The sequence below is a fragment of the Myotis yumanensis genome, unplaced genomic scaffold, assembly GCF_028538775.1.
Source record: "Myotis yumanensis isolate MYYU_CA2020_CCGP unplaced genomic scaffold, mMyoYum1.0.hap1 SCAF_6, whole genome shotgun sequence".
Lineage (NCBI taxonomy): Eukaryota > Metazoa > Chordata > Mammalia > Chiroptera > Vespertilionidae > Myotis > Myotis yumanensis.
Window position 1 is genome coordinate 29,970,524 of NW_027223757.1, and position 19,302 is coordinate 29,989,825.

The 19,302-nt window shown below is 36.1% G+C and overlaps 1 protein-coding gene across 9 annotated transcripts in view; it reads left to right on the forward strand.

Annotated features, from left to right (window-relative positions):
* Positions 1 to 19,302, forward strand: part of UTRN (utrophin) — a 449,337-nt gene that overhangs the window by 412,303 nt on the left and 17,732 nt on the right. For all 9 annotated transcript variants that reach the window (XM_070417833.1, XM_070417835.1, XM_070417834.1 and 6 more), the window contains 4 exons: positions 9,121 to 9,257; positions 14,727 to 14,765; positions 14,992 to 15,057; positions 16,121 to 16,186. In XM_070417833.1, the coding sequence (XP_070273934.1) occupies positions 9,121 to 9,257; positions 14,727 to 14,765; positions 14,992 to 15,057; positions 16,121 to 16,186 (308 nt within the window). The remainder of the gene's footprint in view (positions 1 to 9,120; positions 9,258 to 14,726; positions 14,766 to 14,991; positions 15,058 to 16,120; positions 16,187 to 19,302) is intronic.

Here is a 19,302-nt window from a genome sequence, read left to right on the forward strand (position 1 = left end):
CATTCTCATTTTAAAGAAAAAACTAAATCTTACAGAAGGTAAATGATTTGTTCAACATCAGTGGCATTGGCCATAGATTTATTATTCAACTCCATTGGGATGTAGTCATAAGCAAATAGTATTTTCTGTGTATTTTCAGGAATATTATATTCAATGGGGGCCCTGTTTTATACCCGGCATATTGTTGGGGACTGGAGATACAGAGAAAATATAATGAATGGAAGATGACCTCTATGTGGGGAATTTCAACAAAAGACTATCACATTTTTACATATGGATCAAGATAATAGTCAGATTTTTTTTTCTTATTACTTGCTCACTACATGTTTGAATTTGGGGATTATCATTTATTTTTAAGATGGCTACACTTTATATTATTTTCATTTAATTTTATAATGAAAATTACCCTAATTGGATCTCTGTAAAAAATTATCTATATTCTCTGTTTCAAATAACCTAAATTGAATTCAAATTAGAAACATTCGTATGTTAGAACATGTGATAGTTAAAGAGGATGATGAATTTTACATATGATTTATAAGAGTTTTTGCAATTCCTTACAGGGTTGGATAGGGTTAAATATGATGGAAAATGGAAAACATTTAGAATTGCTACTGAGGGCAAGCATGAGTCACCAAAAATTGAGTAAATTAATTGCTACACTGCCACCAGAGTGCAGCTGAGGTTAATTGACAAGGTTTGCAGTCTGTGACTCTGTCATTGCAGCTGCTTTAGAATTAAAAGGTGGTAGGTATAGTTGAAGGCCAAGAGAGTAAAGGATTCAAAGGTGTTAGTGGTACTAGAACGGATTTGGGATATCTCTATGCTGAAGAAATCCCAAAGGGGTTTGAGGGGCTAGAGATCAAGATCCTGGGGACAAGAATGGATTTACTCATATTAAAAAAGTAGGAGCAAGGGTAAGAAGGTTCCAGGCAGTTAAAGTTTCTCCAAGATAGAGATTTGGGAATGAAAGATGTGTTATGATGAGTCCTGAGGTGTGGCCATATCCCAGTGTGTGACTGAAGGGACATGAGAGGTTATAGAGATGAGATGGACTTTACAAGACTATCAGTCTCTAGAAGTGACAGATGATACTGTGTCTGGTCAAGTTCAGTCAAAGGGAGTGGACAGGCACTTTGTTTTAGTGGGTGATCAGCTGAGGCTAAGGGGAAAATGGTGTTACTTCTTTCCTTGGCATTTGTGAGGGAGAGATTATACAGCCTCTGATGGAGATGATCGTAGGGGAGCATCAGGATTCACTGAAGGAGAAAGGTTGAAATCTCAGTTATGAACAAGATGTAGGGAAATGTGTTCATAAGTAGAAGAACACAGAGTCCACGCTAGAGGGGAGAGAAGGGTAAACAGACAAAGACTGTGCATCTGGTGAGAGACAGTGGCCCAATCCATGTACGGAAAAGGAGAAATGGGGAAAGGCAGTAAAGTACTTCCCCATTGGTCAATACATGTATTAGCAACTGAAGGTCTGGCCAGCATAGGAAGGTGTTCTGAGAGACATGTTAGCTCAATTAGCTCAGGGAAGGGATGGGTTATTTGCAAAATTTTATTGCCAGAAAGGTTAACAACATCAGCTACTCCCAGCATTCAAATTGTTGGAGTGGAATCATTGCAAAATTCGCTGCTTACATGCTTGTTTTGGATAGGACTAGTTTGTACTGATAGTTTTGTTAAGATTTTGGTGGGAAGAGGAGAGGATAAGGAAAAAAAAATAATGCCTCAATGGTAAATAGCTTATTAAGTCAACAACACCTAAGACAGAATTTGTATTGCATTTTTTTTTAAAGCAAATGCATGTTAGTTTTAAAGCAACAGTTCTAAGCATATTCTTGCTGGTATTGGCTAATATGTGGAAAAATAAACCAAATATGTTCAGGGTTTTCAGAACCTGTAAAAAAAATCACAGTTCTCTACTAAAAAAAAAATTATTTTAAGCGTAAAGTAAAATCACATCTTTAAAAAAACATAAACCTATATGTTGTTGAGAAGAAACAAACAAAAAACAAAGAAAAATTAGAAATTGTTGTGTTGTGTTGTCCACTCTGTCCACCGCTGCTAGCATCAATGTATCATAAGGCTATAAAAATCAAATGTTAAGAAAATGCTGATTCATCCTTTGGAAAGCTCTACACTGAGTTAGTATAGTTTGTTTTTGGCAGTCTTGCTGCTTCGGATGAGACTTGAGATGTTTACCAATATGCTAAAAATGCAGCATCATTGCGATTTCTCTGACCTCAGCATCCAGAAGTGGTTTTTCAGTTCATGCCCACTTTATACTGTTTTCCCAATAAGTTGAGTTCATTTAGAGTATGTCGTTAGCTGTTAAGGAGAGGTTTGGCCCAAATCCATTTTACTTTGACTTATTACCTCACTTATTTTTGACGCCTTGGTGATTCTATTAATTAATGCTAATTTTTTAGTTTTATATTTTTCGATTAGAACTTGAAAAAGGCTCTGAGCTTATCCTAATGATTTCATACTGTCCATGGAATTTACTGTGTCTGAATTTGAACTTGTTAAAAATCAATGAAACTTAATTCTAAACTGAGAAGTTGTTTTGCAATTTTTAAAAATGATTGGAATGTCTTTAAAATAAGTACTGTGTTAATGAAATGTATTCCTTAGTAGTATGCATATGCCACTTAGGACTACTGACTTCTATATTTAATAAGTCTTACTAAAGAGGGTGCTATTCAACAATGATTTCTGCACTTAGGCATGATCCAAATTATAATGTTTCATTATTCTACTCATCTGCTAAATGACTATCATCTTATACAACCCTGATTTTCCTCTTTATACTTCTTTGTTTTCCTCTGTACATAACTTATTCATACTTGGAGTTAACAGTTAAAAATATAATGTTAGGAGTGTTTGTTAAGGAATTAGATAGTACTGCCCATCCTAAATTACAAGTTGAACAAAAAAATTGGGGGAAGATTTAAAATCAATGCGGTTTTGTTTCTTTTTTTGTAGCTCTTTTGGGTGTTTTGCTTAAAGTGCTAAGTAATGAGAAATTTTGGCTGTTAGTTTGATTGGCATCATTGTAATTCTCCCTCCCCTTTATTTTTTTTTTTTTTGTGTGTGTATGTTTGGTGAAGGGAGTTTTTTGAGTTGAAGTAGTAAAACAATCAATTTAACAATCTACTTGGCTGTCCGACTGTGGGGTTAGCATTTTTTAAGTGTAGATTTTTCTTCACCTTAGCGTTATTGCTCCTTGTGATTTGCATTGATGAGAAAGAAAAGTCATATGTCAATATTTTTGAAGTTCAATAGTGAATAGGTGCCAGCATTTATGATAAGAATATACAGTTTGAAATATGAACAGGGATATAGACTAAGACACATGCATTTATATGGAGATATACAAACACAAGCAAAAGATAGACTAAATTTTGCTATATATAATGGCTATATTTGTTCTTAATCAAGGAATAAAATGGAGGAAAATTGAAAATATTCCCAACCTTGGTTGGCAAAATAGAATTCAATAAAAAATCATTAGATGCCAGTTTACACACAGGAGTTTTAGGGTTTTGGTAGAGAGTTACATAGACAGACTTACCACAGGGTAGTTTTTCTGATTCAGCAACACTTTTTAAATATTTTATTCATTCATTTGTATTAGTTTGTGGGAAATAAGTCGAGAACTAATTACTTATCATTATCTAAATAAATTTCATTACCATCTCACTGTTAGATAATGGCAGCATAGCCCTAACCGGTTTGGTTCAGTGGATACAGCGTCGGCCTATCCACTCAAGAGTCCCGGGTTCGATTCCGGTCAAGGGCATGTACCTTGGTTGCGGGAACATCCCCAGTAGGAGGTATGCAGGAGGCAGCTGATCGATGTTTCTCTCTCATCGATGTTTCTGACTCTCTATCCCTCTCCCTTCCTCTCTATAAAAAATCAATAAAATATATTTAAAAAAATAAATGGCAGCATAGTGGAGGGAAGTCTAATTTCCAGTGTTCACATGCCCACTTGTGTGTGTAGTTTTATTCTAAAACATTTTCACAATGACTCACCTTCATTAATTTTCCAAAAATGACCATTCAAGGAACAGTCTTTGTTGGGCATATTCTTCCTTATGTGCTAAAAATCACTGCGGAAGGATTTGAGAAAGATGGAGATGGCAGTGGCTTTGGTTTTTTTCAGTCTCTTTCACCTTTGCCATTTTCGTCCCATTTGTAAAGTAGTTACACAGAAAGGGGGCAACTCTGTGGAGTCGGAAAAGCTTTCCTGAAGTTCTCACCATTCTAAAAGTTTAGGAAAATTCATTTCAGAAAAACATTGAGCAAGAAAAAGGTTCACAATCAAATCTCACGTAAGACAATTATAAAAAGAAGAGAACAAAATAATCTCACTACAAATACAGCATGACAGAAAGAAGTGCTCACTGAACAGGTCAAGACAATAACCTACTATCCTATATAATAAAGAGATAATATGCAAATTAACCCTCACACCCTCATAAGATGGCTGCCTACAACCAGGCCAGCAGGGGGCTTAGTGAGGGATGACCAAACAAGTGAACAAGCAGGCTGTGTAGGGCAACCAGGCCAGCAGGGGGAGAGGGGGCAGTTGGGGGCAATTAGGCTGGCAGGAAGGCAGTGAGGGGCGACTAGGCCAGCGCAGGGGACAGTTAGGGGTGACCAGGCTGGCAGAGGGGAGCAATTAGGGGCAACCAGGCCAGCTGGGGGGCAGTAAGGGGTGAGCAGGCTGGTAGAGGGGGGGGCAGTTAAGAGCGACTAGGCTGGCAGGGAGGGGGCAGTTTGGGGCAACCTGGCCAGCAACGGGGGGCAGTTAGGGTCTATCAGGCCAGCATGCAGAGGCAGTGAGAGGCGAGAAGGTCCGCAGTGGGGGGGGCGGGGGGGGCAGTAAGGAGTGACCAGGCAGACAGGCAGGTGAGCAATTAGGAGCCAGCAGTCCAGGATTGTGAAAGGGATGTCCCCGGGATTGGGCCTAAACCAGCAGTCAGACATCCCCTGAGGGGTCCCGGATTGGAGAGGATGCAGGCTGGGCTGAGGGGACCCCCTCCCCCCATGCATGAATTTTGTGCACTGGGCCTCTAGTTTTAAAATAAGCTGTAAGCCCTTACCACCTGAGGGCCGTGACTGTGGTAAACAGCTTCCTCATACCGCTGAGGTGAAGCTGAACATCCTCTTTGTGGAACTGGTCTATGAGCACCAGAGATGTGCTGTTGGTCACCATCTTGGCTCCTACTGTTCCTGGCCTGCATCCCAGTTACCGAGGGGTGGGACCAGAAGTAGGAGGGAAGGCCCGGAAATAGGAAGGCCCAGTCACAAATACTTACCAGTAGTTGTCTCTGGATGTTCAAAGAGTTAGAAATTTGCACTTCTCTCCTTTCTCTACATAGTGAGGTCTATTTAGTTGTAGATTGGACATTTCCATGTAAATTTTGCAAAAACCAACCACAGGGTTTCTTAGCAATACTTATTTAAAATGAAGGGGAAATTTAGAATGTAATCACAAATCTTCTAGTCAATGGCTATATGGGTTTTTTCCTCTTACAAGACTTAAAACTGTTTTAGTTTTGTAGAAGTGACATATGGTGAAAAGACCTGGGTTTGCAAGAGCAGCTTTCTCCTCACTGGCCTTGTAAGTCTGAATCCCCTAAAGCCTTAGTGTCAGTTTCCTTATGGGTCACAAAAGTGATGAAGATCTCACTGCCTTTGATAGAAAAAAGAGATTGATGGAAGGCTATTTATAAGGTGCAGGGTTCTGTGCCAATATGCTACCCTCATTTCATCTCATGAGATCTGCAAAGTCTTTTGTTCTCCTTTTCATTTACAGCAACAAATGAAAACCTAGTCTTTCAAGAAATGCATAGATAATTTAAAGAATTGGGTAATTTGTGTAGTAATGTAGGGTCCTTTCAATTTCATCTTCATATCATAATATAAATAGCTACTTGGTTAAAAAAGAAGTATTATACCTAGCATGAAGACAGAGTTAAGTTTGATTATTTATGTTCGTTACAAGTGGGTGGTCCTCTTTTTCATTTTTTACCAAATCATTGCTCTAGCACTTAAAACAGAGAAGTAGTAGGAACTGTCATTACATAGAAAATGTGACCAAATATTTATAAATATCTTTTTTTTTTTTGGTGAGAAAATAGATTTAATTCATTTTCTTGGCTTTATTCCAACTAAAGAATTGCATTCTGCTGAACTGAATATAATATCTAGTTCCTGTGGGATGAATTACTTTTTGCTTTTTCTTTTAATATTGCATAAAGTTTATGACAGTGCATTTATTGCCTTTAGGTTACAAATGTTGGTGGTACATTTTTTTTCCTTGATATGGAAATTGATGAAATAAAAATGTGCCATTTCTGTATAAGAATGAACTAACTTTTTTCAAATATTAAATTTGGGCCTTATATCAGAAATTCAAATTTAATTCCAGCCCCTCCTGTAACTTTTTGGGAGGCAGGTAGGTGTTGTTTATTTGTTGATTGGTGATTTTGCTTTGTTCTTCCATGTCCTAAATATATTTAGCTAAAAAGTGTATCATGTGGAATTGGACTTGCACTTTTGAATTATGTTTTTCCCAAGCAGGAGGAGTTCATGTTGAATCCCAAATATAGATAAGCTAGAAGAACATTATGCCAATGAAAGAAGCCAGTCATAAAAAACCCCACATGTTGTATGATTCCATTTATAAGAAATATCCAGAATGTGCAAATCCATAGAAAGAAAAAGTAGATTAGTGGTTGCCAAGGGGCTGAGAGGAGGAGACAGTACGTGAGAGGGAATGACTGCTAATGAGTGTAGGTTTTCTTTCAGGGTGATGAGAATGTTCTGGAATTCCATAGTGATGATATTTACACAGTTATGTGACTATACTAAAAAAACACTGTATTGTACACTGTCCTGGCTGAGCCAGACTGGCAAAGCCGCCTGGTACAGTGCCCATGTGGTCTTTTCTTCCCCACTTCCCCCACTCATGAGTTAGTTGAAAACCTGGATATGGCTTGAAAAACACTGGCCTAAGAGATGAAAAATTTTATGCTGCCAATGGAGATGGCCCAAGTAAAAGCTGGAGCCCATTACTTTATTATTTCCCTGTATATTAACAATATGTTAAGATCAGACAGAGACATAAATTGGGTCATAAATGCTTATCCTTGCATAGGGCCTTATTTTTGCATTTCTACCATGAAAAGCTTTTTTCCCTTTATTTTATTTTATATTTTTTTACCAAAACATTCAGGGTAAATACATTCATAAACTTAATGATCTGCAGTTGTCTTAACCATCGTAAAAGACCTAAATGCCCTTCAGGGTAGGTGAAATATCCTCCCAGGCTTTCTCCTCTAAAAACTCTTTACTTCCAACTATATTCTGCTTATTTCTCCTGTTCTGTCCTGCCTGGTTAAATCTTAATACCATCATTTCTTATAGCAACCCTTTTTTCTTTACAGAGAGCTTTGCATTTCTTTTCATAATGGCTTCTTTTCTACACTTATTCACATTTAGGATCTATATCCAGAGAATGACAGGTTATTACAAAGTTTATTCTCAGAATTACTCAGGAAGAGATTTGACATTGTGGATCTGATGGCAAGGCCTAGTGATACTGCAGACTGTCCTTGCATACTTTTCTTTTCAATAAAATGAAAGTTGATGAATTTTAGATTAGGAATAACCTGGGCTTATTCAAGTTTTCTCCCTGCTCTGTAAACCTAGAGAGTCAAAAGTCCCCTTAACAGTTTACTAGAAGTAGACATATTTAGGTAGAATAGGGGCAGATAGGAAGTAATACAACTACATTAGTGTTGACCCAGAATTTAGTTGTTTTAATAAATAATTACATATTTTTAAGCTTCTGCTTGCAAGATAGTTTGGTAGTGTCACAGTATGAATCCTGGAAATGCTTGTCATAAAGGAAACGATAGACTGAAGAGTGTGCAAGAAAAGGGAGGGAGGCAGCAGGTAGGGCAATGTATTTAGCACTCAGTTTGTTATTACAGAAAAGTTATCTGGTTCTGTTTTGTAAAGAGATTAGAGTGAGGTCTAACTAGTTATAGACTGAACAGCCAATCAGGAGTCAGACAGCCAAGGCTGTAATTTAGTTCTGTGCAGGTAATGTAAACATTTTAAATACATCTTCAGAAGGACTGAATGAAGTTGATGTCTGTATGACGTATTGCAAATAAAAACTAGAATTGGTGATAGAGTGTCAAATACTGAATAAAAATTTATTTTGTGTCAAAGTTATTTATGTTTGTATGGTTGGGAAAGGACAAAGAAACTTTGGATAGGAAACATAGGATAGTACTTTTTACAATACATACAATATGATGCTGCTCTTGGTCTATTATTACTACACTCATTAGCAGTCATTCCCTCTCACGTACTGTCTCCTCCTCTCAGCCCCTTGGCAACCACTAATCTACTTTTTCTTTCTATGGATTTGCACATTCTGGATATTTCTTATAAATGGAATCATACAACATGTGGGGTTTTTTATGACTGGCTTCTTTCATTGGCATAATGTTCTTCTAGCTTATCTATATTTGGGATTCAACATGAACTCCTCCTGCTTGGGAAAAACATAATTCAAAAGTGCAAGTCCAATTCCACATAATACAATATTATTATTATTGTATGTATTTTTCCGACTACAGTATATACTAGCGTGTGTGCAGTCAGTATAGGCTACATAGCTCAACCTCATTTCTGCACCTTAGTTAAAACCATATAATATCTATCATACTTCATCATCCCTAAATGTTTAATAATAAACTGCAACTTTTTTACAGATGGGAATCAGGCAATAAAATTCCCAAAACTAATATTACGTTTTGGCCCAATTTGTAAAATATTGGGCAAATAAGCTAGCTATGTTTTATTTTCAATAAGAAATAAAAAAATTATAAACTAATTGCTGTGTATATTTAATGATGAGTCCTGATTACTATGTGTTTTCATAACATGGTGTGTTATTCCAAAAAATACATAAAGGTACTGAAACTATTGTCATTTAATTGCATTAATTTACATCTGGTCTATTTATTGTAGAAAGTTATCTTCTTCCATTTTAATGAGAGAAGTGTAATTTTTTCAACCTCATAGACAACATCTGGGGAAGATGTTCGCGACTTCACAAAGGTGCTGAAGAATAAGTTCAGATCAAAGAAATACTTTGCCAAGCATCCTCGGCTTGGCTACCTGCCTGTTCAGACCGTTCTTGAAGGTGACAACTTAGAGACGTAAGTTTAATTCTAATATATATAACTTATATCTGATAGTGTCATTTATTATGTTAGTGACACAAAAGAAATTGTTTTGTACCAAAAACTGTTTGTGTTTTGGTAAACTGTTCCATTTTAAAGGAGGTAAATTAAACTTAGAATCAATCTTTACAACATAAATTTTTACTGTTTGCTTTCGACAGTGTCACAGCTAAAATTTTGGGTTTCATTGTGCACTTGTTCCTATACTTTACAAATATGTGTGAATGTGTTTGCATTGGTTATCTCTTTTCCTCTTCAAAACACTTAAAGCAAATTGTAATATTGTATATTCTTTAATTATTTTATTTATTTTCCATTTTCCCTTTTTGGGGAATGTTTTACTATTTCTTATAGTACGTTTCACATTTATTTTATATACTTTTAATATAAATTTATTAATACTTATCTTGCTTCAGATACCTACCTATACTAAAATCTCATCAAAATCTAACATTACATTTCTAATTTCTTTTGTCTTGAACATGACAGCAAAATGAAATAGCTTTGTAGAGTACATGATGTAGCCCTAGCTGGTTTGTCTCAGTGGATGGAGCATCAGCCTGCGGACTGAAGGGTCCCGGGTGTGATTCCGGTCAAGGGCCCAGGTTGCAGACTTGATCCCGAGTAGGGGGCATGCAAGAGGCAGATCAATGATTCTCTCTCATCATTGATGTTTCTATCTCTCTCTCCCTCTCCTTTCTTCTTTGAAATCAATAAAAACATATTTTAAAAATAAACATATAGTACATGAGACAGACACAACTTCTTTAAATTTTATAATTTGTGTATACAAGCATAAATGAAATAAAGTTTCAAGGTAACAAAATTACTATTGGATTTTAAAGCAAAGGAAAATTATAACTTATAGCCTGAAATAAAAAGAAGAATTTTGAAAATGAGCCAGAACAAATGTAAGAAGTAATTTTAAATTACTAAATAATTATAAAGATCAAAAATAGATATGATTTAAATCTTTGAATCTTTAGAATATCAGCTTAAATATACCTGTCAAAGCAAATATTTTCGTGTGTGCTTGAATCTTGGGGAAAATTAACCTTAATTGCTAATTATCACCAGGGTTCCTACTTGTAAGGAATAGTGAGGTTCTTATTACAGAAAGATGCCCTCTCAAATGACTATAAAACAAGCTCAGAAGTGTGAAGTGGGGGGTTCTTTACATTATACAGTAGAGAAGTATTAAAAGTGTTCCAGGTACAATTTTTGTGAACTCAAACTTTCTTTAACCTTCAAAACTCATAGAGACATCATCTGAGAACAGTAATGGTCCAGTGTATTATGACACTGCATGTCTCAAAGATGTCAAAATAGAGGGATAGACTGTTTGGTCTGATTTTTTTTCCATGTAAAGCTCTATACATACATTTATGTGCAAATGTATTTTTTAAAATTTGTGAAACTGCTAAGAAGTAGAAAAAAGACCACAGCCAAAGCATAGTGGATGTTTTTATGCTGCTGTAGGTAATATTATGGGTGTACATATAGAAAGAAATATAATGCATCTGTATATATAAATAGCTCAAAAAGTGTCATGTACACATTTAAAGCATATGAAAAAAATCAAACTTTTTGATACCTTTGCTTGATATCAAACTGTGTACAATTAATATACCTGCCTCCAAGTCATTTTTCCACACTACTTTAGGACAAATTTTAATAAAAGCAATTATAGTTCAAGGAGAGATGTTCAAATACTTAAATCCATGGAAAAGGTAGATTTTGGTCCTCTCTTTGTTTTGTGGATATATTTTTGTCCTTTTTCTCATCAGGTTGTCTGACAATACATTCTTATTTATTTCAGTATCTAACATATAGTGTAACTGGGCTGAACACTTCAGGATAAAGACAAAATTTTACTACTCTTAGCATCAGATCTAACTAACCTGTGGAGTAGCTGCTTGAAGCATAGAATTATGACAGTGCTTTTTTTTGGGGATAATTGATAGGTTTGAACTAGTGATGTGCTTTTCACTCTTTTGGTATGTTATTGGCATTTTGTGCCTCAAGTATCTATATACTTCCTGTGAGTCATGCAGACGAATAGATCTTTTATAGTCCTTTTAAGCAGTTGTGATAATTTGCCTTTCAGTGTCAAAATAATCATTGGCATCCATCATTCTATTCTGAGTGACTCGGTTAAAGTAAAAAAAGAACAGAAAAGCTTGCCAATAATTTTGTGCTAGGATTTTTGGCTGTAATTCTGAAAATGTTTCATTTCATCTAACATAAATTTACCAGCATTTTCAGTGAGCGGAAAACAAGAGAAAGAAAAGGCGTATAAGATTAAATCAGATGTCACAAGATGCATTTTGAAAAAGATTTATGAGCTACTGTTTAGAGTGGGTAGTTTTTTTTTTAAAAATCCTGAAACGTGTTCTTGTACTTGCTGTAGTTCATTTTTCTGCTGAGCCCTCTCTAGTTCAAGGCCACTTAATCTTCTGTTCTAACAATTTATGTGAGTGGGTAGTAAAAAAGTTTGATTTCGTTTATTCTCCTATTTGTGGGAGGAGAACATTGGAGAAAAACCAGCGAAGTGGTAAATGTGTGGAAGTTATTTATGAAGCTGATTAGAATTTTCTTCTACATTCTCTTTTATCACCGCAAAATGTAATCTTATCCCCTATCCAGTCATTATACTTGCATGTGTGGAGGGGACTTATGGAAAAAAGGAGTTATTACTAAAAGAAGATAAATAAACCCATGCTTAGGTATTTAATTAATTTTATAACTTTGCAAGATTTCTCAAAACATCAATCAAAATAAATGAGTAGAGCTTGATTAAAAAGTTACCATTGAATAAAAACCCGAGAAACAAGTTAAAATAGTGCTCCAAATAATTTGAGAATTGTGAGAGAATTATTGGGTAAAAAGTTAGGTTGGGTTTCCTACATTTTGAAGAATTAATGTGGACACCTGTCCCTGATATTGGCTAAGGTGGAATAGATAAATTGCACGGGTTATTAAATTCTTACTGTAGCAAGAAGCAAGTCATAGGAAGTGTAATTATGGTTGCGGGAGCACTGGCCTTGGAGAAGTGACAGCTACACTGAGACCTGAGTGATGGAAGGGCCGAGCATTCAGTGTTTGGTGTGGGAGGAGGAAAGGGAGAGTTTCCAGGCAAGGGAAACATTTTCAAAGGCCCGGAGTCAAGATTGTTTTTGAAACTGGGATGGGAAGCTGGGAATAGTGGCAATGAGTGTGGAGAAAGAAGCAGGAACCAGAAAATGAAGGGCCTTGTAAGCCATGCTAGGGTTTTTGGAGTTTATCCTGAGAGTAGTCCGGAGCCATTGAAGGTTTCTATGTTAGAGGAGGAGGGGACCCCTCTTATCCTGCTCTGGGACCAATGGACTTAGCAAAGCAAAAGACTGGAAGCAGAAGTAGTCTGTTCAGATTTAAATGCACTAAAAGAGCCACAAAGTTTTTCAAAGAAAATCTGGGTTATATTTCATATACTGGTAAGTATATTTAGTAGAGTCGGACTCCTTGCGTGTTAGTGTGTGATTGATCAGACCAACCTGTTCAGCCACTGCTCTCGAAGCAGGGGGAGCTTTAGTAAATCTAGGCTAACACACAGATCAATCTTATTTTTAACCTCCTTTAATCATAGATTCTAACTACGCACTGAGAATATTGCCTTTTTCTTTCTTCCAGAGTTAAATGAGAAAGCTTATCACTTAAGGGTGTGTGTGTTTTTCCTACCAATCAAAATACTTTGAAGTCAATGAAGCATTAAGTTTCATTTTTTTAATCTTTATTTCTTTTCTTAGAAAATCTCTCAACATATAAAAAACACACACATTCTTTTGAGAAACTCTTCAGTTCTGCTCTCTGCCTCTGCCATTCTTATCTTAGTTCAATGAACCACTTTTGTGCACACTGAATTAACTTCACAAGAACCAGCCAAGCAGTTTTACAAAGCCTTTCCAAGTTCAATTAAGATTTTTTTTAAAAAAATATGTATCATTCTGTGTTTAAAGTTCACAGTAAATGTTGTGATGCCCTTGAATTCTAGAAATGATCTCTCAAGCAGTTACAGCTTTTTGGAACGCGTAGAGCAGTCCATTCACCTGACATTTAACATCCCTAGTTCCGAGTTAATGAAACGTAGTGATGTAAAAAGGCTATCGAATAGTACAGTATTGTTTCATTGTTCCTGTATCTGTTTTATGCATGGATAATTAAGTCTACTTACAGTATAGATCATCTGACAAACACAGCCTGGATAAATGCCTGTTTTTGAAAGTAGGTCCAAAGAGTCTTAGTTTTTTATCCCAATAAGATGACCTTCCATCCCTTTTTGGTCTTTGCTATTTAGAAATCAACTTGTGCCTCCCAATAGGAGATAAGATCATTAACTTTTTCTTAAGCATGTATGTATGATAGGTAAAGGAGAATCAAGTAGAACTGAAATAGTTTCAACTTCCCGTCTTTGTTTCAGTCAGCACTGGCTTTTCTAGGAGACTTTGTTGAATTAAATAGAGAAGTGATTTTCTTCATTTCAGACTTTTAAATATCCACATTCACCAGTAGTACCTCCCCTCTCTCACAAAAAAAAGTTAGGGTTTGAGCTAGTTTTTAATTAGCATCAGTTGTTTTCAAAGCGTAGTTCATGGAGACTTGGGGATTTCTAGGCAGCGCTGTGAGGTTGGAGGGGACCCCCAAGGCCAGGAGTAGTATTGAATGATCTCACTTCAGACTCAAGCGCTGCTTCAAGCAGAACAAGTTTGTTTATCAGTTTTATAGATGAAACTTCTGGACAAAATTTTATATGAAGAAAGTATATCATGATCTAAAGAAGTTATTTTCACTTTTATTGACAATGTGAAATTTTTGGTGGGATGTGAGGGAGCTATCTGGGTTACAGAGATATTGACTTTACATGTTTTTTAAATGTATCTGTGAGGTTCAGATACTTGGTGTATGCTTGGATTTGAATGTTTACATTTAAATTTGGACACAGAATCAGAAAAGTCTTATTTTATTGCAACTCTGCCATCAATACGTATAATATAGTCTTTGGTATTTAACTTTACCTTTCTGATCAATTTGGTCAGAAAGGTAAACAGAAATGTGATTGCACCTTTCCTCGGTATATTATGGAATATTATCTTTAAAATTTGTTTATAAGTTTGAGCTATTTTGGAGCATTCGGTCTCTTTTTTCCAATAAGAATATCTAAAGATGTGTTTGCTGTCCTATAACAAATACCTGTAAATGTCTGTAAAAAGGCCCCACAGGCTCTTAAATATCAGCATCTTCTCTAGAATTAACAATGACTTCTGTGACTTGATTTCTCAATGGTGAAACCTAACAGAGCAGAGGAAGACAATTAAGAATCTTCCCCACCCTCACCTCCCAGAGCTTTTGTCTTAACTCGCTTTAAAGTGTTTGTTCTGTGACTTTTGTCTCCCTCTCCCCTCTCTGCAGTCCTATCACACTCATCAGTATGTGGCCAGAGAATTATGAGTGAGTATTTACGGCTCCATATGCGGAGGAGGATGTTCTGATCAGTTTTGTTAGCATGGGGGTGATTACTAAACTCTCATTCTAAAATAATAGTTCTGCCTCCCGGGTAACAATCCTAGTGGTTTCTTTGCATGGCAAATTTATTATTTAACTAAGCTAACATTTCTAATAGGAACATCTATCAATATGTGGGTATAAAACTGTTTATTTGCATCTTCCTTTATAGCCCTTCACAGTCTCCTCAGCTGTTTCATGATGATACCCATTCAAGAATAGAGCAGTATGCCACACGGTAAGAAACTTTTGATAGCAGCCCTCTGCTACACTGCCTCCCAGAATGAATCTATGTCTGTATTAATCCAATACCTTTAATGTGCCTGACTTAAGGAATATTGTTTTGTAGGAGCCATGATTCTATTATATTTGTAATCCAGGCTCTCATCTTCCATGTTGTAATTTACACTTTACCAAATACCTGCTACACATTCTATAAAGAGTAACTCAGTAGCATATGATTATTGAGCTCATGAGAATCCAAACACTGCACAAGCAGGATTTAGACAATGTAACCCAGAGTCATTGAATGAAAGTGGGGATTGAAAGTGTTCTCAGGAGATGGTGCATGTATGAGTCACAATATGTAATTAATATATGCTAATGTTTTATTCCAGGGGTTTATTTTAAAGTCCCCCAAAAATATAAAGAATAGACTGGTCTTGATGGTATGCAGAAACTTTCAGAAAACAGGTATACTAGGTGTCTACAGTTCTAGTAACTAGCTATGCCTAAAAAGGTTAATTCAAGCATCATAAAAATAGTAACATTTGAACTGGGTCTTAGCCAAATAGAATTTCTGGGAAAATCCAGGATTGAACTAATGGAAAAACATTCTCAAAAGCATTGAGCTGGGAAAGAACATGGCTTGTTCGAAGAACTGCAAGTAGAGAAAGGGTCAAGAATGAGAGTGGATGGACAGAAGCTGAGGTCCAATACTGTAGGGCCCACTTGCTAAGGGAGTTGGATGATGTCCTGAGGTAACGAGGAGTCTTGAAGAATCTTGAAACGTGAATGGAACATAGATTTGTGTGAGAATGAAGATGGACTTGAGGGTCTGGGAGGTTAAGTAGGAGTAGAAGACTGTAGAACATGGTATAAGATAAAGGCCTATAGGCCTTAAGTCAGTGGTGATAGAAATGTAACTCAACATTAGATGTTTTAATCTCACAGTCTTGTTAGGATATTTGGACCTTTCTGTATTTTGACTTTATGACAGTTTAAAAATGACTGGGGTTATATCTCCAGTGGACTATGCCCATGTGGTTACCTTGCCTAACCTCCTTATTTTCATTTTTCAGACTGGCCCAAATGGAAAGGAGCAATGGATCTTTCCTCACCGATAGCAGCTCTACCACAGGAAGTGTGTAAGTAAATCATGAAATCAGTGCTGCCCGGGTGGGCTAGTTCTTGTACTATGGCTGGCGGAAATCATCTTCGCTGATCGAGGCTCTGGATTTTGATCCCAATCAAAATTGATGTGTGGTTACAAATATGTCTGCATAGATTTTATACTTTCAAGCCATCATGGTATAAGTTGGATATATTTATTTACTTTCATATAAATTAATGAATTAATGAAAAAATCCTGCATTTGGCAGCTAATCTTCTTCTGGAAAAACAGATTGTTTTATTAATTAATGCAGGTGCAGATAGTCATTCCACTTGTATGCTATTTCTTGTTAATTTAACCAATGTAATTCCACAGAATCTGTGCCCATCTGTACAATCATCATCCTTCTGCTCACATTTCCTCCATAATCCCTGCCATTTAACAACTATGGCCCACATGCACTTGGACATACGTATACTCCCCACCATTCATTGAAAAGTGTTACCTCTTCTGCCAATATTTGATTAGCAACTAAGAAACGCCTGACTGACTTTAGAATACTTCTTATAAACCTTTCTAGGCAGGTATTTTATTTGACATTGTTATGTGTCATTGTGCTTTTGGAACTGTTTCTTCCCCCACCCCGTGCAATTGACCTTTTTAATTCTGAATGATGTCTAAAGGATTTCAGTAGTGTCAAGTTTAACTGACTTAACTCAGGTTCATTGCCATTTGGATCTAATGGGAAGCTGTAAAGAACATTGTAGACTATAGTACTTAGATGTTTTATACTAAAAAGAACCACCGAGAGAGCCAAGTTGAACCACCTTAGGTACTCTAATATAGAAATTTTCCCTGTCAATATTTAAAATCTAGTTTACTATCATTAAGCTTACAAATAAAGGTTCTCAGGAGATTTTTTGATTTTACATTCCAAAGGTTAGCATGTTAATACTTTACAGTAATACGGCAGTGATTTATACATTATTATTCATGTACTGTGAGTTTGCAACAATTCCCAAACAAGATAATACCATATTCATAATGCTTGTTTCATATTTAACTAAGTATATATTTTATATAAAATAGTTAAGTATATTGAATATCTCCTAAATCAACTATTTCTACCAAAGTTGGTAATACTTAAAGAATTCAAACCAAATTTAAAATCTTTAAAATGTGTTTGTCATATCCTGTGAACACAATAAAGATAATGCTCCAATTTAGTATATCCTATCTTCAAATTAAAATCAACACTCTTTATTTTTAAATTTAGCACTAATTTCAGGAAAGAAAAAATAACCAGGTGGTTAACAGCTGAATACAATTCCGTATACTATCAATAGATGTATTAACTCATTCATCCATCTAACAAATATTTATTATATACCTACTGTGCACTGGTGTGCTGGAACCAACTGTGAGAGCAAGTTGTTAATTTTCAAGAAGTTTTAAGTTGTTTGTCAGAGAGAGCCATTATTTAAAATTATTTTATATACTCTTACAACTAAATAGATAGGATTAAGATAGAAACAAAGGTAATACTCAAAACTAATCATGCCCTACTTATTTTACTTTATTACAAATGTATGTTATTGGGGTAGTTTTTTGTATTGGTCAGATGGTATATACCTCTCTATCTTTTCCCATTCAGAAAAGTCATTAGCTTAAATTGGCTGTGATGAAAGTATGTAAAGCATAAAAATTGAAAATCCAGGGTCTTTTTCTTTTAGAGAACCTGCTGTTATACAGTTACTAGCATACCACTGCCATGTACCCAGTGCTATAAAGGTCTGCAGATGTAGATAGTATATCTTCATGATTCTTACATGCTAGACAGAAGGCAGATAAGTGTTCCTACAGGGGAAGAGCATGGTGAGGGCATTGGTGGTAGAGAGAATAATGGCCCCCAAAATAAGCCCACATCCTAATCCCCAAATTCTCTGAATATGTCACTTTATATGGCAAAAGGAACGTTGCATGTGTGATTAAGTTAAGGATCTTAAAATGGGGAGATTATCCTAGATTATCTGGGTGGACCCAATGTAATCACAAGGGTCCTTATAAGAGGAAGAAGAGTCAGAGTTAGAGAAGGAGATGTAACCTTGGAAGCAGAACAGAGCTATAGAGAGATTTGCAGATATTAACTGCTGGCTTCGAAAATGGAGGAATGTAGGTGGACTGTGGGCACTGGAAAAGCGAGGGAACAAATTCTCCCTGATATGTAAGATTAAGTTAAATTAATAGTGCAGAAAGGTATAAACCACTAAAGAGAAAGTGTTTCTCAGTCACTGGTACATTCTTAATGCATATGTCAATACATCTTATTTTGATAAAGCTGGTTTTATAAGGTCTTTGCTCTTCCACAATTTGAATTACTGAGTAAACTAGGGTTCTTTTGCTGTGGACATACGAGGGTTTGGCCATTCAGGGAGAATACTAACAAGGACTCTGGATCAGTAAGTCCTACTCTGGACCTAAAACCCAGTGGTTTGACTTACAGCGGTCACCCTTTCTTCTTCAAATGTGTATTTACTTATTTAAGTATTTCCATTTTAATTAGTACTGTTGACTTGACAAGACAAAGAAGTATTACTACAATAAATTCCTTTTCTCACAATGGATAGAGACTTACAATGAGGATGGTTCTTACCTTTTTGGGACTGATGGTATGTCTCCGGATTTTTGAAGGAAGGTTTAGGAACTAAGCATCACTATTTCTCTGGCTCTCCAGCTTGTTTCCCATCAATAATTTAGCATCTTGGATCATAGGATGTAGGAAGAAGTGTTAGCTGCTCTTGACAAGATGCTGTGCTGTTCTTTCTTTGCTTTTAGCTTGGATCAAAGTTTATGTGTCTCCCAGGACATTTTTGTAAGAGCAGGAAGTAAGCAACATACTCTAACACTCTGGCCTTCCCCTGGAAATTTCCTAAAGCTTCAGCACTGTTAGGGTCATGATATAATCCCAAGAGACGATAGATGGCAGTTTTTAGTGCCACTTAACAGTATCGCCAGCTTCTGAACAAAGAAAGGGGCAGTGCTTCTCAAGGAAGCATTAGCTCTTCTGCTTCATGCTCGGGTCTGTCTTGAGGCAACCAATGTCAAACTATTAGCAATTTGTATTGTTTTTCTTGGGAAAGATGAAAAACT